This window comes from Oncorhynchus clarkii, chromosome 9 (assembly GCF_045791955.1).
Source record: "Oncorhynchus clarkii lewisi isolate Uvic-CL-2024 chromosome 9, UVic_Ocla_1.0, whole genome shotgun sequence".
Classification (NCBI taxonomy): domain Eukaryota; kingdom Metazoa; phylum Chordata; class Actinopteri; order Salmoniformes; family Salmonidae; genus Oncorhynchus; species Oncorhynchus clarkii.
This window is the reverse complement of record NC_092155.1, coordinates 42,997,803-43,018,220: the sequence shown is the minus strand read 5'-3', so window position 1 is coordinate 43,018,220 and position 20,418 is coordinate 42,997,803. Positions and strand designations below refer to the sequence as shown.

General features: G+C 44.1%; 2 protein-coding genes across 7 annotated transcripts in view; both read left to right on the top strand.

Annotated features, from left to right (window-relative positions):
- LOC139416359 (helicase ARIP4-like) overlaps positions 1-3,405 on the top strand; it is a 66,091-nt gene extending 62,686 nt beyond the window's left edge. For all 6 annotated transcript variants that reach the window (XM_071164891.1, XM_071164890.1, XM_071164889.1 and 3 more), the window contains one exon: positions 116-3,405. In XM_071164891.1, coding sequence (XP_071020992.1) covers positions 116-1,032 — 917 coding nt within the window. In that variant the 3' untranslated portion in view covers positions 1,033-3,405. The remainder of the gene's footprint in view (positions 1-115) is intronic.
- Positions 3,406-7,890: 4,485 nt separating this feature from the next.
- On the top strand, positions 7,891-13,522 carry LOC139416358 (transmembrane protein 115). Its single transcript, XM_071164887.1, has 2 exons — positions 7,891-9,742; positions 10,066-13,522. The coding sequence occupies exons 1-2, from the start codon at positions 8,886-8,888 to the stop codon at positions 10,295-10,297; spliced, it is 1,089 nt and encodes a 362-aa protein (XP_071020988.1). The 5' UTR covers positions 7,891-8,885; the 3' UTR covers positions 10,298-13,522.
- Positions 13,523-20,418: the final 6,896 nt, after the last annotated feature.

Below are 20,418 nucleotides of genomic sequence, written 5' to 3'. Positions count from 1 at the left end.
AGTATAAATTCTACCCGTTTGGTCCATATGGATCTGTTTTTGAGTGCTGATGGTTTCTGTTAATCTAGACCAGAGAGCAGTATCTGACCCGTCTGTCTTCCCTCCCCTCCCTCAGACACCCAGAAGGCATCGGAGGACTCGACGAACGGCACCAGCGGCTGTGTGACTCGCCCGCTCTCCCCTGACAGCCCCGAGATCCTGAGCGAGCTCCAGAGGTACACAGCTGCAGCCGGAAACAAGATGCAGCAGCAGCTGGCCTCCAAGGCTCTGTCTGCAGGATCCTTGGAGACGGCACTGGCAGAGAGCACCAATGGCAGCAGCGTGACCAGCCATGCCAAGCCCTGTGGAGAGACCTCGGCCCAGCCCAACACAGACTCCACGGCCGCCCTGGACCTGAAGGGCACCAAGCGCAAAGCCTCCACCCCGTCTGCTGACGAATGGGCCAACAACAAGCAGCTGGCCCCCGGCAAGCGCACCTCGGCCCCGTTGCCCCCCCGGGGCTTTCCCTTCACCAGGGGTTACGGCCTCCCGCCCATGGGCCTCAACCCGGCCATGCTGGGCTCCATTGAGCAACCCCTTTTCATGGGAGCTGGCTCACCCTACTTCCAGCCACACAGCCAGATGGGTGACCCCTGTCTCATGTTCCCCATGACCTCTGACACCTTCGGCCTGGGTGACGGCACCCTAACTAGCTCCTCCTCCAGGTCTTCCTCCTCCACCACTACCAGCTCCTCCTCGGCTGCCTCTGACTCAGCCTCCCTGGCTCCCTTCATGCTGGGTGCTGGCATGCTGCCCCCAGATTTCCCCATGTCCTACGGCCAGTCCGTGGGCATGTACCCTAGCTCGCTGCTCCCCGGGGGGCTCCCGGCCGCCACCCCAGGCCCCGCTGGCTCCAGCTTCCTCTCCCATTTCCCCTCCTCTGGCCTGATGGGGGCGGGGCTGGGTCGCTCTGACGCCCACGGCTCGGCAGAGAACGCTGGTAGTAGCTCAGACAGCGATGACGATGATGTCATTGAGGTGACTGGACAATGAGAGCCTCCAACCGTAGGGAGGAGGCATGTGGGTTGTAGGGGACAGTTAGTGGATTGTTAGTGCTAGATCTGGAGAGGAAGCGAAGGGACAATCATTCAGAAAATGAGTCTGTATTGGAATATAACACAAACTGGACAAAGCAACAAATCCTTATGCTGAATATCTAATTTAAAAATAAGAAAATAGAAGAACTGAGCACCAGAGAGAACGTAGATGAAAAGGAAACGGACTTGGGGCTTCCAAAATGTTCTGTCCTGTCCTTATTCAAATCACTGAAGCGACAGCTGGGTTTGAACCTGCAGTGACCCTAAATCGCCACCAGGGTGTACTGTTTGTTCAGAAGACTGACTAATTCGCTTGGTTGTCTTCTAAAACTTTTTGCATTTTTCCAACAGTTGATGATAGACTAGGTTAATAACTAACTGACAGTAGACTAGAGTTAATAAATCAAATTGAGAGACATAGTTGGTAGTAATTATGGTATGGCACAAAATATCTGTTAGACGATATTGTTCTTGATTGTCATTATTTTCTACTGAATATTATTTTATATGGTAGTCCTACTCTAAAACTGTTTTCAAAATCAATTTGATTTGCTCTTGAATTAACTGCCAGGACAGAAGTGTTGGATGACAATCCGAAAATGGGCGAGTCGAGACTGAAGTCAAAGAAACCGTTAGGCTCTTTGTTGGGTGAAAATCTAAAAAGTATGAACCTTCAACTCAAAGAATGTACGCTTATTTACGCCTTTAATGCAGATCTTGGGACAGGCGTCACTTTTGGGAAGATCTGATTTCCACGTTTTATGTCATTTTCTGCATTTTTCTGATTTGATTGCCTTGTCTACCGGTGATGATGTGAAAACATTGCTCTTGCGAAGGGCCAACTGTCCAAAGGGACGGTGAATTGAAAATGCCTTGCCTCTGTCTCTGAATGTTACCCAGTGGGAGTAGAGAAACAGCGAGACGGGCAGTCCTAGGGACCTGGATCTCACCCATAGTCTTACTGTAGCTTCTCTAAGTGATGCAAATATGACCTGTGACACCTCTGTGTGTGTCTCCTTCCCTGTCTGTTTCTGCACTGGGTACCCAAGTGTTCTAGAGTAGAGAACTTGTCTCATAATGGCTCGCTCTGTCTCGTGGATAGCTTGAACACTTGTTTTCTGCTCCTTTGTCTCATCTCTGGCATATGTGATTTCAACTGGAAAAACAAACCAGGGTTCAAGGGGTCATTGTCAAACCAAAATAATTTGAGCAAATTGAAAAATAGCTGTGCCAAAAAAAACTTCAAGCACTCTCCAGAGAGGATTATTCTCTGACGCGACCAAATGTCACCAACTGCTATTGGCCTAAAGAAGAGGGTGTCTTTCGAATTTGGTCACAGAATGTTATTACTGACTTTGTTGTGAGCTCATTGTAAAGGGGGGGGGGGGGTTAAGTGTGTGAGACCTGGTTCTGTTTAATAAACAGCACTTTTCATTTTCGTTACTTCTGACTGTTACTGCCCCTCTCATTACTTGCATAGACTGACTGTCTCAATCCAACCTACTTTGGGAAGAGGGAAGGCCAGCCCACCACCTCCACCAAGTCCCTAGCCTTGAGTCTCTTCAGCAAGAGCTTTAAACTCCAATTCTTGCATTTATTACGATACCCTCGTATCATCGGACTTGTTCTTCTTTTCATTCATAACACACTTAATGTGCTTTTCTTTTTTCAACATTTGAATTTACCAAATTCATGTATTTATGACAGTGCATATTTATTCATTCTAATTTTAAATGTTTGTACTTTTTTTGTTCTGTTTTTGTTTGTAAGGGGATTTTTTTTGTATGTTCATTTACTGGAACATGGCAATTATTGTGTTCCATGACTTGAGAAATGTGATTTATTAGACATCTGACTCAGTGTGTGAGTTTCAGAACCATCCATTCACGGGCGGTCAAACCACTCATTAGCAGAGAGAAAATGTCACCCAGTGCTTTTGTTTTTTGTTCATATCATCCAGATGTTCATTTGAATCTATATATCCTAATGGCAAATGAAAGCTAGTTCCCTCAGTTTAATGTTTTCAGTTGTTGTACCACTCAATCTTTTTCGTAGCTTTCTACTTGAATTTCAGTATTTATTTATAAATCGATTCAGTCAGCCACCAACTGACTGTCCAGTAAATTCCATTTAGTTAAAAGGGATACTTCGGGAAGTTAGAGGTAGTTTTTGCGAGCCAATGCTAACTAGCGTTGGCACAATGACAGGAAGTCTATGAGTATGTGCTAGCATGGTTAGCAAAGCCTGTACAGTACATAGTTTGTGAATGGACATGTAACAATGGATGGCTTTAAGATCTTTTGTAAATAAAATAATGTTTTGAATGGCATTTCAAGTTCATTTACTTTGATAAAAACGCAAATGTTTAATCACACACTATCTTATCTTACACACAGATCCTCAAGCCCTATCTGAACATAAGTAACTCTTTCGCTTAACTTTTGGAGGGAACTGAGCATTGTCTAGAGACCTGTCCAGAGTCATATGCATCAGATGACATGACCTAAAATCAGATGAAGAGGGCAAAATTGCGAATAGCTGTCAGCCTAGATGACAATGCATTTTTTTTTTAAAGTTGAAACAAACACGTTTGATCAAAACTGTTATCTTTACACAGAGACAGGTTTACTGTTTTGTATGTAGAATGAATTTATAGTTGTTGTCTGGTGCGTGCTTTTAGTGTTTACAACAGCTTGGGTGAAATGAGCTGTCTGCCAGCCTTCAAGTTGAGAATGTTGACATGTTGTGACTATGAAACGGAGGTTCTGTACGTCGACTTCGCCAGTGTATATCTTAAATTACTTAGAAGCCTTAGATTTTCATCATCAGCTATGCAAGCAGATTCTGTTCAGTTGTATCTGGGAACAAGTGCTTTTACGTGTCGTAACATTGTATTAAAAAAAAAAGGGATTCCATGATGTCTGCTTTTTCCAGGAAGCTTGGCCACGGTGGACTGGATGTCACTTGACGCGTTTACCGCTCTTTGATGTTGTAAGCTCTGTGTTGCCGTCTGATCTATAATGTAAAGTTGTAACGGCTTGGGAATGGGAGATGCGGGCAGAGATCTGGGACTGTCACACTGCCATGGTTTTCTCTCCCCTTATGGGTCCTCTTACATGACCAAGATGCGTGGACATTTGTGTGTTTTTGAATTGAAGACTGTTTGGGTTGCCTAACTTTGGCCTTTTACATAAACCAACCCTTTACATAAGTCGAACGTTCACAGGGATTTGGGTCATGCAAATTGTCTCCCTCACCGCCATCGCACGCTCACAATTTAACCTCGCAGTACCGCTGGTTTGTCTTTTTGATTCTGTAAAAGCAGAACTGTTATTCAGAGAGATGCATCAATATTCCAAAATGCTGACATTGACATTAGAAAACACTATCCGAGCAGTACAATTGCGTCCAGTGTTGTGGTTCTTGTTCTCCATAAGGAAAGTTCCACTGAGGCATCCCAGATCCAAGCATGTCTCATCTGAGTCTCGATAAAACAGCCTTTGTCTCGTGTTTTTTATCACTGTAAGTGAACAAGCGGATTATAACTCTGCTTACTTTACACATTTTTGGGGGTTTGTTTGCGGGCGTGTCCATTTGTATGCCTGTCTTCAGAGGACAACGTGCAAACGCACCATTGTTCTTTGCCAGTCAAAGGTCCCTCAAATGTTGTTTTTGGTAGCCAGCCATTATTCACTGTATTTCCTGCCAGTGAGCTATTCACGTTATCTCGGTTTGATATCAGATCAGATTTTGCTGTGCTCTCTCTATCTGTGATGTTTGATTCTCAGAGTTCTGCTGGCAGAGGGCTTTGTCTTTTTTTACACCTGAGAAATGTGAATTCTTTAGTGTAATATTTTTTTATGGCAATTAATTACTGAATAAAATGAATGTGTATGCAGTTATCCCAGTCATTTCTGTCTCTTTAATCAATGCATGTTCAACCTTATTTTACCAGGTAAGTTACCTGGGGAATAGCTACAGGGGAGAGGAGGGATGAATGAGCCAGATGGAAGCTGGGGATGATTATGTGGCCTTGAGGGCCAGATTATAATTTAGCAAGGACACCAGGTTTTTACACCCCTACTCTTACAATAAGTGCCATGGGATCTTTCGTGACCACAGAGAGTCAGGACACCTGTTTTAACGTCCCATCCAAAAGACTGCATACACAGAGCAAGGTCCCCAATCACTGTCCTGGGGCATTGAGTTTGGTCTAAAAACATGAGGAAAGAGTGCCTCTAACTGGGCCTCCAACACCACTTCCAGTAGCATCTGGTCTCCCATCCAGGGACTGACCACAACCAATGCTGCTTAGCTTCAAAGGTAAGCCAGCGGTGGAATGCAGGGTGCTGCTGTCCATCTCCAAACATGTCAGTTTGAATACATGTCAGTTTTAGTAGTCAGATTAGCTTCTCACTACTCAGACAGCTAACACTCCATTTGTAGCCAGTCCAGGAAACATCTATAGAATTCCATATAGAATCCCTAAAATGTAATAAGATCTCTGGCAAAAAAATAACATCATGATGATATTTGAGGTAAGTATTCCAGGTGGGCGGAGAGATGGACCAGGGATGATGTGAACACACAGGCCAATCCTTATTATTTTATCACAAAAAAAAAACGGATTGCAAGAGAATCCTCTAAGCAAATAAATGTTGGGAATTAGGCTATGCATAAAGAGCTGGAGGCTGACAGGCAGGCACTGAGACTGGAGCATCCCTTGACTGCTGTGTGGTGGGGGTGACACAAAATTGTGCTGAATTTGAAATCTAGTCTCTGAAGAGCAGCCTAGCCTAGATCATAATCCAAGTAAAAAAGCTATCCATGACCCATAAACGGGTTGGTTGTTTAGCAACAAACTATGGTGCAAAACAAACAGGGTTGGTAACAATTTAAACAATATTTTGCTTCCAATGTTTATTGAAAATGCATACATTTGCACAATGAGCACTAGTCTCTCAAACGCATCATTACAGCTGTTGGTTAGCTAGCTACTGCATTTGAACCATACTAGCATTGACATGAGGTCAGTCAAAACACCTCAAATCAAGACATGGTATCAAAAACCAGATTAAACTAGCTGCAACGAGTCACGATTCCCCACAGGGCAGGTTCTTGTCATTGTTGGTAGCTATCTGGCCATCCAAAATCACAGCATCTCACAGACTTCTGTTTGTCAGCGAACCCACCATAGGCTGCCCTACCATGTGGAGCGAAATGAGGGTGAACGGGTATCTGGCGAGTGGAACAAGTTGGCGGGTACACCGGAATGGTTGTCAGACATGGAGATGGAGTCAGGGGAACCCATAGAGGTCGGTAAGAAGACGGGCAGGGGGGAAAAAGAAGAAAGTGGAACACATTAAGAGTAAATATCGAGTGCTGTAGAAGGAAATTGAACATGATGAGAGTGAGGATTAATTAACTGCGGCGGCAGGTGCGGTTCAAGACCGCTGAGTTTGAGCCTCATCCAGATGGTGATAAATATGATATTTGCCCAGTGGGAGTGAGATTTTTGGACAATGGATCCTTGCCTTCTGGCTGATCCATATATGGTGTCAGATTGGGTGGGAAAAAAGAGGTTGGGGAATGTTGGGTCGTGAAAGTGACTTGAAGTGGAATCGTGTCGTCTTTTTGCGTTTCTGCCATTCAGAGTGAGCGTGCGCTCTGCACCACACGCCTGAGGACAATACCTGTGTTTTGATGTCCTCTCCGGAGCAGGGCCCTGTTGAAAGGACTGATAACTGGAGAGGCGTTACGTGTTGAGCAGGGTCAACTGAAGTTGAAGATTCCCGTTGTCTGTGACGCCCAATGTTTGTTGCGATGCAGACCCGGTGAAGAGCGTGGAGAAAAAAAGAGAAGACACTGTCTGTACTATTGGGTTTTGATGCAGAGTCTAAAGTCAAGTTAGGATTTGTCAGTTATCCCGTGAGAGCTTTTGTCCCAAACCCATTATGGTGTTTTAGGTGTCAAGCTTATGGTCATGTGGCAGCAGTATGTAGGAGGGAGAATCCTAGATGTGAGAAGTGTGCAGGAGGACGTGAGACATAGGAATGTGTAGTATCTTTAGAAGACGTATGTTTAACTGTAGGGGTACCCACATGGTGCTGGAGATCAGAGGTGTCCATGGAGAGAAAGGCAGGTTGAGGTTGCCAGCATCAGAGTAGTACAGAAGGTGTAGTATGCTGAGGCAGGGAAGAGAATAGTAGAGGAAGATGGGTCCAGGATGAGGGATCCTGGACCAAAAAAAAGGAAAGGGAAAGGGGGATACCTAGTCAGTTGTCCAACTGAATGTATTCAACTGAAATGTGACTCACGCATTTAACCCAACCCCTCTGAAATCAGTAGAGTGGTAGGAATAGCATGTGCTTCAGTAGGTTTGTTTTTTTGGGCATTCATAGCCATGGTGATCAACTGTACTGCAGGAATGGAATGAAAATCACAGAGGATAGATGTTGTGGTGGCAGCTGTAAGAGAAGTACTTGGGTGTACGAGATTTTACTGTAGAAGAGTTACAAGGTGATTTAAACAATAGTGTCCCGTCCTCTTAGGCTGCTTGCCTGGTGCAGGATCAAATGGGGCCAAAGTAGTGGAATAGTGGTGAGGTTTTAATGGGTGTAGGGTTAGTTGGTAGGGCAATTTTTTCACATAGTGTAATGAATTCATACTACATGATAGTAGGCTGATGCAGAGTCAATACAGTAGGTGGTGGCATGCACCTATAATATTTATTTGCGGCCCTCCATAATGAAGAAGTTAAAAAAATAATAATAATAACTGTTTCCCATAGTGCTCCAGTGCACCACGCTGGCGTGACTTGACGCTTTGTGTGTTGGTGACGGTGGCAGTGAGCCCAAGACTCGTTTTTTGGTCAGTGTGTGTGAAGTGCTGGATTGCCAGTCATCTGTGATTTTATATCGGAATAACGTTGACGTAACCGAATAGGCTCTCTGACATTGTGAAGACGTCATGGATTTCGCGTGAATCTCCGATTTTTGATCACCTCGACAACATTGTTTTGAAGGCCTGTAGCTACTGCTAACTAACGTTACAGGAAAAACTCGAGCTACTGTGGCTAGCTAGCGGTGAATCCTGGGCCGATGAAAACAAGTGAGGCGCTGGTGCTAATTGTTGTCGTTTTTGGAGTTATACTACTCAAACCCTTTAATCGTCTTATGAATTCGAATGGTGGATATAAAACATCGTAACAAACTGTCAGACTTCTTTCCCTAGCCATTTAATAGCAACTTAGCAATAACAAGCTAACTAACTTAGCTTATTAGCTACTTATTCCAGCGCTTGCTAGCCAGCCAGCTAATGCTGAAGTATTAATTTAGCCAGCTAGCTAGCTGGTTGAAGTTCTTGGTATGATTTCTAAAGTACAGTAACTATTTAATATTTGTGATGTATGTAAGCTTCGAGTATGACACCGTTTGGTGTCAATTGAGAGTGATTCACAGGTTGCTACATATGTTAGCTTAGTAAATTAGCCCAGTTACCTACTCTTAATATCTAATCACACTAGTAAATTCAGTTCGGCAACTATAAAGGGTTATAGCGAGGTAGCAAAGTTTCCCCATCAAGTGTTTTTGAACAGCAATACCATTAAAGGTTCATTTAAACCACCCATTAGCATTGATCAGTCAGATTCTTTCCCCTATGAAGCATCATTGTCGAGAGTGGATGTTGTCTGTATCAGCAGATTACGTTTGTTCTTCTTGGCACTGCTGATTAACGGCCAACACGTGAGCAGCTGCAGGTCATACAAACTTACTGATCGGCCATTGCGCGATACTGACAAAAGACACAATGAATCGCTATCTGCCAGTTGCACGACAGCACTTCTTGGGTGCATTAACCAACACTAGCGTTGTGGTGAAGTCCATAAGTGCCATAGTGCTACTTCTGTATCTGCTCTCGTGGGCAGTTGACACTCCATACGCCCTGGGTGTGACGCCTGGCTACCTCTTCCCCCCTAACTTCTGGATCTGGACCCTGGTGACCCATGCTGTGGTGGAGCAGCATGTGTGGGGATTGGTGGCCAATGTTGGGACTGTCATGGCCTGTGGCCGGCTGTTGGAGCCTCTGTGGGGCGCCTTGGAGCTGCTAATCTTTTTTGCCGTGGTCAACATCTCTGCAGGCCTCCTGGCGGGCCTCTCCTACTTGCTCACGTACGTCGCCACCTTTGACCTGGACTACTTGTTTGCTGTGCGAGTCCACGGGGCACCAGCTTTCCTCGGGGGGGTGTTGGTGGCCCTCAAGCAGACCATGGGGGACACGACTGTGCTGCGGGTTCCACAGGTGAGGCTCAAAGCGTCCCCGGCGCTGGTCCTCCTCTGCCTGGCCCTGCTACGCCTCTCTGGCCTGCTGGAGAATGCCGCACCACTGGCGGCCTACAGCTTTGGCGCCCTGGCAGGCTGGGTCTACCTGCGCTTCTACCAGAGGCACAGCCGGGGCCGTGGGGACATGTCAGACCACTTTGCCTTTGCCTCCTTCTTCCCTGAAGCGGTGCAGCCAGTGGTGGGGCTGCTGGCCGGCCTGGTGCACGCAGCCCTGGTGAAGATCAAGGTGTGCAGGAAGATGGTGAAGCGCTATGACGTCGGGGCACCTTCCTCCATCACCATCAGTCTGCCGGGGGTGGATCCCCAGGACACAGAGAGGAGGAGGTGAGTGCTGTAGAGGCCCAAATAAACACACACACACTCACACAGGGATCCATTACAGCACACAGCCCATTATTTGTTTACCTTTATTATGTGGCTGACACACTTGCAAGCTGTCACGCATACACTATTTGTCCTCAGTTACATAGATGGCAGTTAGGCCTACATATCACCTCGCTCTGCACCTGGAGAGGATCAGTGGCTGTTTGAAAGGGACTCCGAGACACCTGTTATGCCATGATGTAATGCAAACATTTGCTCGGCCTTGCTTGGTAATGGGCAGACACGGTTTATTTTACAACGGACTCTGTCTGATCGTCTTACAGGCAGTTGGCGCTGAAGGCCCTGAACGAGCGACTGAAGAAGGTGGAGGACCAGTCGGCCTGGCCGAGCATGGACGACGAAGAGGACGACGATGAGGACGAGGTTCGGGCCGACACCCCGCTGCTCTCTGGACATGAGAGAACCTCGCCAGTAGGGGGGTCTAATGGTTCCCAGAACACCACGGGACAGGAGTCCAGCATCATCAGCTTTGAGGACGCCCCCTCCAGCTCATAACAGACACACTGATACACTCAGCTATACTAAGTTTTGAATAGCACACACACTAGTGACTATACACCCCCCACACACACACACACACACACACACACACACACTAGCTCTAGCAGTTTTTGACACATTGTCAGGCTTATCAGTTTTTCGCTCTGACTCGCCGAAGTTGTACACAGATTGCTCTCCTGGCCCCACCCGCATATGTCCATTGAAACATGAATGCAATGTACAAACACCTTGGACTCTCCCTAGTTTGTCACGTCTCTTCTGAATAAACTATTGAATGGTTGTACAAAATGTTTTTTTAATTACAGCTCTTTTGACCCGAGACGCCTGCTCCACACCTGCTGCTCTCGTCTGACTCCCAGACCTTGTGTCTGAGACGCTACGACCGGAGCAGAGACTCTTGGCAAACTCTCCATCTGTTGCTGTGTGTTGCTATTGTCCCAGAGCAAGCTTTCAGCAGACGGATGCAGATTCTCAATGGTTTTCTAGGTCATCCTTTTGTGCTGATTGGTGTTTAGTCTTCAATGTCTTTGACATCTTTTCTCTCTTCTCCATCACTGAAAGACAGTTATGGCCAAATATATATTGACACACTTGCACTTTTCTTAAATAATTCCCTATTACTTCTAAAATAAATTGAAATTAAAAACAAACAAACAGTAACCACACACTGGATTTTTGACAATGCAGAACCAATTTAGCTTATTTATCATTTTAATTTAGAAAGTAAAGACCAATGACATGGACAAAATAATTGGCAACCTTTGACCAAGATAACTGCATATAAACGCTTCATCAATGAGCTTGCTGCACCTTTCTGCTGACAATTTGGCCCACTTTTCAGCAGCATACTTCTATCATTCTTCAATAATTCAGGGGGGCCATCCACCAACTGCGGTTTTCAGATCTCGCCAATATGTTTTTGATATGACTTTGCTGGCCACTTCAGAACAGTCCAGCATCTCTTCTTAACCATTCCTGGATGCTTTTTGATGTGTGTGTGGGGGGGGGGGGGGGGGGGGGGGGGGGGGGGGGGGGGGGGGGTTGTTGTCCTGCTGGAAGACCCACAGCCTTCAGTGGAGACACATTTTCTGGACACTGGGTTCAACACTGGACTCCAAAACACCTGATAATCTGCTAATTTCAAGCAACCCCACAGCATTACCAAACCTCCCCCATCTTTGATTGTAGGGAGGGTGTTATTTTCATTGAAATAATAAATAATTTGTCAGTAAACCCAGATCTGTATTGCCAAAGAGTTCCGATTTTGATTCATTGGTCCACAGAACCTTTTCCCCAGGATTTAGGCTTGTTTAGGTGGGTTTTTGAGAAGTTCAAACAGGCTTTTTTTTGTCTCCAGCAGTGGGGTCTTCCTATGTTTACTAACAACCAAATTAGGCATTCAAAGAAAAGAACACCCTCCCTAAAATCAACCATGGGGGAGGTTTGATAATGCTGTAGGGTTGCTTTGCTGCCTCTGGCAGTGCAGGACATCAGGAAATCTGCAGATTATCATGGTGCTTTGGAGTGCAATGTTCAACCAGGTGTCTTTGTCAAAGGTTGTGGATCTTCCAGTAGGACAACAACCACAAACACGCATAAAAAGCACCCTGGACTGTTCTAATAGTCAGTGAAGGGTCCAGATCTGAATCACATCTGTGACGATCCATCTATGGCGAGACAGGGCACTTCTCAAACATTGAAGAATAAGAGCAATTTGTTGCTGAAGAGTGGGCCAAATTGCCAGGAGAAAAGGTACAGAAAGCTTATTGATGGCTACAGGAAGCATTTGTTGGAATTTCTTGACTGAGTACTAGCCAATAATTTTGTTCATGCCATTTGTCTTTATTTTCTAAATTAAAATTGTAAACTTAAGTTTGCAAAAATAAAACTGGTTCTGCAATGTGGAAAATCCAATAACAATGTGTGGAGATCAAACTTTTTTTACTATTTCAACTTATTTTAGAAGGGTGTCAATATATTTGGCAACAACTGTAGGTCTAGATTTTACCCCCCAGCTATTTTACCACAGCTAGATCTTCTGTTTTCAAATGTTTCCAACATTTATGGGGCACCTGATAATTGGACAAGTTGCTCTGTGGATGATGATGATGTGGTTGTTTATTGTTTATTTTTGCTCTGAAGTCAGAGTTGGATTACTCGAAGGGGAACCATGGCCATAATAGATTGAAGGTGTGTGGGTCTATCTTCCTTTTTGTTCATACTGTTGATTTGTGTTCTGTCAGAATCTTTAGTTTTTCTGGCCAGCCAGTTTAATTTAGTTTATTTTTACCCAAATGAGTGTGTAACAGGGAGAGCTAGAAGACTAGATGTTGTACACAGTGGTTTCCTGTCATTTCTGAATGGTTTTGGCCTGACAAAGTTCAGCAGCTTTTGACAATGACGGAACAATACAGCCACTGATGCAGGCTCTCTTCTCCCCAGGGAACATCTTGTCTAAATCTCTTGCTCTTTGTTTCTTTCTAGTTTCTCATTTTTTCCCCACTATCTGTGTCACGTCTCTGAATGTTGGTTAATATAAGATCTGCACTCTTGAGTCTTTAAATCAAATAACTTATTTATGAGGTTTGAAACGTTAAGGTGTGGTGAAGGATGCCAATATGGATGCAGTTCTGTTTCATTTGTTGGTGAAGGTGCCCCAAGGATTGGTTCTGACGCCGTTCTGTTTAATTTGTTGGTGAAGGTGGCCCAAGGATTGGTTCTGACGCCGTTCTGTTTAATTTGTTGGTGAAGGTGGCCCAAGGATTGGTTCTGACGCCGTTCTGTTTAATTTGTTGGTGAAGGTGGCCCAAGGATTGGTTCTGACGCCGTTCTGTTTAATTTGTTGGTGAAGGTGGCCCAAGGATTGGTTCTGACGCCGTTCTGTTTAATTTGTTGGTGAAGGTGGCCCAAGGATTGGTTCTGACGCCGTTCTGTTTAATTTGTTGGTGAAGGTGGCCCAAGGATTGGTTCTGACGCCGTTCTGTTTAATTTGTTGGTGAAGGTGGCCCAAGGATTGGTTCTGACGCCGTTCTGTTTAATTTGTTGGAGAAGGTGCCTCGAAGCTTGGTTTTCACAGATTTTCCGTGCACCAGACAGGTTCCTCAGATTTCCACTAACGATGTGTTTCTCTTTGTACTGTGACCGTTGCGCAGACTCCTATTTAGTTTCAGATATTTCTCTGTCTCTATATGAAATAAAATACGATTGTATGAAATGTAACAGTGAATCGTCTTTTTGCAACACTGGGTAGGTAGGTAGTAGTATAGGATATTTATTTAGGGTGCTGCTTGCTTGCCCCTCAAATGTGCCACTAGATGGAGCAGTTAACACAGGCGCTGATACTCTTCTGACAACAGAAACAGCTGCCCTCACCAATCTACACACAATACCCCATAATGACAAAGTGAAATTTGTTTTTTAGAACTGTTTGCACATTTAAAAAAAAAAAAAAAAAAACGGAAATACCTTATTTACATAAGTATTCAGACCCTTTGCTATGAGACTCGAAATTGAGCTCAGGTGCATCCTGTTTCCATTGATCATCTTTGAGACGTTTCTACAACTTGATTGGAGTCCGCCTGTGGTAAATTCAATTCATTGGACCTGTCTATATAAAGTCCCACAGTTGACAGTGCATGTCAGAGCAAAAACCAAGCCATGAGGTCAAAGGATTTGTCCGTAGAGCTCCGAGACAGGATTGTATCGAGGTACAGATCTGTGGAAGGGTACCTAAAAATTTCTGCAGCATTGAAGGTCCCCAAGAACACAGTGGCCTCCCTCATTCTTAAATGGAAGAAGTTTGGAACCACCAAGACTCTTCCTAGAGCTGGCTGCCTGGCCAAACTGAGCAATAGGGAGAGAAGGGCCTTGGTCAGGGAGGTGACCAAGAACCCGATGGTCACTGACAGAGCTCCAGAGTTCAAGAACCTTCCAGAAAGACAACCATCTCTACAACACTCCACCAATCAGGCCTTTATGGTAGAGTGGCCAGACGGAAGCCACTCATCAGTTAAAGGCACATGACAGCCCGCTTGGAGTTTGTCAAAAGACACCTAAAGGACTCTCAGACCATGAGAAACCAGATTCTCTGTTCTGATGAAACCAAGATTGAATTATTTGGCCTGAATGCCAAGCATTACATCTGAAGGGAACCTGGCACCATCCCTACGGTGAAGCATGGTGGTAGCAGCATCATGCTGTGGGGATTTATTCAGCGGCAGGGACTGGGAGACTATTCAGGATTAAGGGAAAGATGAACAGAGCAAAGTACAGAGAGATCCTTGATGTGAACTTGCTCCGGAGCGCTCAGGACCTCAGACTGCGGCGAAGGTTCACTTTCCAACAGGACAACGACCCTACGCACACAGCCTAGACAACGCAGGAGTGGCTTCGGGACAAGTCTCTGAATGTCCTTGAGTTGCCCAGCCAGAGCCCGAACTTGAACCCAATGGAACATCTCTGGAGAGACCTGAAAATAGCTGTGCAGTGACGCTCCACATCCATCCTGACAGAGCTTGAGAGGATCTGCAGAGAAAAATTGTAGAAACTCCCCAAATACAGGTGTGCCAAGCTTGTAGCTTTTCATACCCAGGAAGACTTGAGGCTGTAATGGCTGCCAAAGGTGCTTCAACAAAGTAGAGTAAAGGGTCTGAATGCATGTAAATGTTATATTTTTCCGTTCGTTTTTTCTTTTGGGGGGGGGGGGGGGGGGGGGGGTGCAATTTAATACATTTTTTAATGAGGCTGTAATGTAACAAAATGTGGAAAAAGTCAAGGGGTCTGAACTTTCCCAATGCGCTGTATGTCATGACATGCGCTTTGAAGTGACAAGCTTTTCCGTTGATTACTCCTAGCCTTATTTAGGTGACTTTGACTTACTTTAAAAGGCCTAATAGTAACGTTAAGAATATATCTAGCTTGACTTCTGATATGTGTGACTAACACTAACAGCCGTGATAAGGGTAGTTGAATTTGTTAAACGAAGGAAGGAAGCATAACCGGTCCACTCCCTGATTATCGTTCTCCTAGCAGCAGGATATTATGTTGGTAGATACATTTTTTTCAAAATAAGAGTCGCCCTTGCAAAAGACATGTTAATCTTTGGAAATATTGATTTATTTTTTATTTTTGCAGTACATATTGTTTTCACAGCATTGCAACCACCTTTGAACTTTATTCTACTTTGTTCTTAACATTGTATTATTAACACCAGCATTTATTTTGAAAGTTTACACCAATACTGGTATGTTGAAAGCTATTGTGTAGGCTATATTTAAAGAAATACACTTAATAAAATACAAATATATGTTATTGGAATTACTCAACAGAGTCTCCAAGTTAAATGGGTCTCTGGTGCTGGGCAATCAATTGAATAAAGAGTGATGGTGACTCATTACGCTACTTACTTCATTCAATACACTGTAATAGACTGTCCATGAGATGCATATTGGCTTGTAGAGAACACTTTACTACCTGACCTAGCTAAAGTGAGGTGGGAAATACTCAGCAGGGTCTCTACTAAGCAAATATAGACCTGAAATGAATACACACTCAACAACAACAAAAGGAAACAGTTTTTTTTAATCGAAAATAAATCACATTTATTTATTTACAAAATAAATGTAATGATTAACCAGGCTACTAGGACACAGTATAATCACACTTTCTGAACAGCAATGGAGAAAAAATATTTACAAGTTGTAGGCCGATATGTGCTTCTTCATCTATCAAGGTTAGCAGTATACAGTAAAGGCCTATTAACTAGTTTCAGCAACAACAAAACAAACGTGGATTATAAGAAGATATATTGTCAAGCTATAGGGCAGCAAAGGCACTTTTTGTAGCGTTTAGAATGCACTACGGAAGACAAGGCTGACAGTAAACAGTACAATCAAGCTTTCAGAGCAACAATGGAGAACAGTTACAAGTTTACAGGCCTCTAATGTGTTGCTTTAGCAGTATACTGTAAATGCCTATCAACCAAGATTTCTAAACCAATAACAGAGACGAGATTGAAAGATAATCCCGTTTCTGTATTGGATTATCTATCAAGGTCAACAAAGGCTTTTTCTGTAGAGTTTAAAATGTTAAACATGCACTTGCGTGCCCTTGTGACAAAGCATATTCACACTGCCGTCTAATAAGACTGCTTTACAGAATAAGCACACATAAACACCCCAACTACTAGCATCTGACTGTTTTCTAAACTGGTAGGACGAATGAGAAAAATCATAGTTTAGTGTCACATCCACTACAAATCCATGTATTGCCAGATACTGTAATGCCATGTATTTCTGAAGTGGAAGTAGTGTGTCCTTTAATTCACGTTCATACTGATTTAGGAATCCATCATTTTAAGATTTAATGTAATGCAATTACTGCTACTGCAATTACTGCTACTAATTACTGCTACTATGCTGCAGATCTACGGCTATGACTGTCCAATGTGACGTTAAGTCGACAGGCACTATTACGCGCTCAAAACGCCACCAGTTGTGCACCGTTCCAGGCACATTTGGCACAGCCTCTTTGCTGTCACAAAACAGACTCTGTAATTCCTGACTCACAAAAGACATTAACACAAATTGCTCCTTCAGATGTGATTTCAAAAGATCATTGAACCCATCAATTATTCGGTCATTGAACCACTTGTTGTCACTGCTTAATATGTTATAATTCTCTTTAGCAAGTGGAGATGGAAGACGTTTGGCGGTCTCTGGAATTTGACGTTTAGACCCAGATGAGTCATTTATCAGAACACAGATAGATTACTTTTGTCTTTCTGAAGAAAATGTTGCACTTTTTCACTATGTTACTTTTCGTACGATACAAGATAGAACACAGCTTGCTTCAGGGATTATTGGACATTCTCTAAGGTATATATTGATACTTGAGTTTGCCATGTAATGTGTACTATTCCCCAAATGGGTTATTATCTGAAAATGCTATAATAAGAGGTGTATGTTATATATGCAGGATATTTTATTTGTCAGGCCAAGCAATTGATCTGATGCTCTCCTTCTCCATGGCCGACGTGAGTAAGATATTTAAGCGTGTTAACCCTCGCAGGGCTGCCGGCTCAGACGGCATCCCTAGCCCTGTCCTTAGAGAATGTGCAGACCAACTGGCTGGTGTGTTTACGGACATATTCAATCTCTCCCTATCCCAGTCTGCTGTCCCCACATGCTTCAAGCTGGCCACCATTGTTCCTGTACCCAAGAAAGCAAAGGTAACTGAACTAAATGACTATTCACTTCTGTCATCATGAAGTGCTTTGAGAGACTAGTCAAGGAACATCACCTCTACCTTACCTGTCACCCTAGACTCAATTCAATTTGCTTACCGCTCCAATAGATCCACAGACGATGCAATCGCCATCACTCTGCACACTGCCCATCCCATCTGGACAAGAGGAATACCTATGTAAGAATGCTGTTCATTGACTATAGCTCAGCATTAGCACCATAGTACCCTCCAAACTCATCATTAAGCTTGAGGCCCTGGGTCTGAACCCCGCCCTGTGCAACTGGGTCCTGGACTTCCTGACGGGCCACCCCCAGGTGGGGAAGGTAGGAAACAACACCTCCACTTCGCTGATCCTCAACACTGGGGCCCCACAAGGGTGCGTGCTCAGCCCCCTCCTGTACTCCCTGCCCACCCATGACTGTGTGTCCTCGCATGCCTCCAACTCAAATCATCAAGTTTGCAGACGACACAACAGTAGTAGGCTTGATTACCAACAATGACGAGACAGCCTATAGGGAGAAGGTGAGGGCTCTTAAGAGTATGGTGCCAGGAAAATAACCTCTCACTCAACGTCAACAAAACAAAGGAGATGATTGTGGACTTCAGGAAACAGCAAAGGGAGCGCCCCCCTATTCACATCGACGAGACCGCAGTGGCGAAGGTTGAAAACTTCATGTTCCTCTGCATACACATCACTGACTAATTGAAATGGTCCACCCACACAACAGCACCTCTTCAACCTCAGGAGGCTGAAGAAATTTGTCATGACACCTAAAACTTTTACAGATGCACAATTGAGAGCATCCTGTCGGGCTGTATCACCGCTTGATACGGCAACTGCACCGCCCGCAACCGCAGGGCTCTCCAGAGGGTGGTGCAGTCTGCACAACGCATCACCGGGAGCAAACTACCTGCCCTCCAGGACACCTACAGCACCCGATGTCACAGGAAGGCCAAACAGATTATCAAGGACAACAACCGCCCGAGCCATTGCCTGTTCACCCTGCTACCATCCAGAAGGTCAGGACAGTACAGGTGCATTAAAGCTGGGACCGAGAGACTGAAAAACAGCTTCTATCACAAGGCAATCAGACTGTTAAATAGCCATCACTAGCACAGAGAGGCCGCTGCCTATATACATACAGTTGAAGTCAGAAGTTTACATAAACTAGTTTTAACGGCTCCAACCTAAGTGTTTCAACCACTCCACACATTTCTTTTTAACAAACTATATTTTTGGCAAGTCGGTTAGGACATCTACTTTGTGCATGACACAAGTATTTTTTCCAACAATTGTTTACAGACAGATTATTTCACTTATAACTCACTGTATCACAATTCCAGTGGGTCAGAAGTTTACATACACTAAGTTGACTGTGCCTTTAAACAGCTTGGAAAATTCCAGAAAATTATGTCATGGCTTTAGAAGCTTCTGATTGCCTAATTGACTAAATTTTAGTAAATTGGAGGTGTACCTGTGGATGTATTTCAAGGCCTACCTTCAAACTCAGTGCCTCTTTGCTTGACATCATGGGAAAATCAAAAGAAATCAGCCAAGAACTCAGAAAAAAATTGTAGACCTCCACGAGTCTGGTTCATCCTTGGGAGCAATTTCCAGACACCTGAAGGTACCACGTTCATCTGTACAAACAATAGTACATAAATATAAACACCATGGGACCACGCAGCCATCCTACCGCTCATGAAGTAGACTTGTTCTGTCTCCTAGAGATGAACGTACCTAGAATCCTAGAACGACAGCAAAGGACCTTGTGAAGATGCTGGAGGAAACAGGTACAAAAGTATCTATATCCACAGTAAAACGAGTCCTATATGAATGGCCGCTCAGCAAGAAAGAAGCTACTGCTCCAAACTGTCATAAAAATGCCAGACTACGGTTTGCAACTGCACATAGGGAGAAAGATCGTACTTTTTGTAGAAATGTCCTCTGGTTTGATGAAATGAAATTAGAACTTTTTGGCCATAATGACCATCCTTTTGTTTGGAGGAAAAAGGGGGAGGCTTGCAAGCCGAAGAACACTATCCTAACCGAGAGGCACGGGGGTGGCAGCATCATGTTGTGGGGGTGCTTTGCTGCAGGAGGGACTGGTGCACTTCACAAAATAGATGGCATCATGAGGGAGGAAAATTATGTGGATATATTGAAGCAACATCTCAAGATATCAGTCAGGAAGCTAAAGCTTGGTCGCAAATGGGTCTTTCAAATGGACAATACTTCCAAAGTTGTGGCAAAACGGCTTAAGGACAACAAAGTCAAGGTATTGGAGTGGCCATCACAAAGCCCTGACCTCAATCCTATAGAAAATGTGTGGGCAGAACTGAAAAAGCATGTGTGAGCAAGGAGGCCTACAAACCTGACTCAGTTACACCAGCTCTGTGAGGAGGAATGGGCCAAAATTCACCCAACTTATTATGGGAAGCTTGTGGAAGGCTACCCGAAACGTTTGACCCAAGTTAAACAATTTAAAGGCAATGCTACCAAATACTAATTGAGTGTATGTAAACTTCTGACCCACTGGGAATGTGATGAAAGACATAAAAGCTGAAATAAATTATTACTCAGATTAAATGTCAGGAATTATTCAAATGTATTTGGCTAAGGTGTATGTAAACTTCCGACTTCAACTGTAGACTTGAAATCACTGGCCACTTTAATAAATGGAACACTAGTCACTTTAATAATGTTTACATATCTTGCATTACTCATCTCATATGTATATACTGTATTCTATACTATTCTACTGTATCTTAGTCTATGCCGCTCTGACATTGCTCATCCATATATACTGTATGTGTATATGTTTAGTTACATTCCTTAATTAGATTTGTGTGTATTGGGTATATGTTTG

Excerpts from the sequence above, each read along its gene's own strand:
- LOC139416358 (XM_071164887.1), top strand. The coding sequence starts at position 8,886 with ATGAATCGCTATCTGCCAGTTGCACGACAGCACTTCTTGGGTGCATTA. Across the intron at positions 9,743-10,065 it reads CAGGACACAGAGAGGAGGAG|GCAGTTGGCGCTGAAGGCCC; the intron begins GTGAGTGCTGTA and ends ATCGTCTTACAG.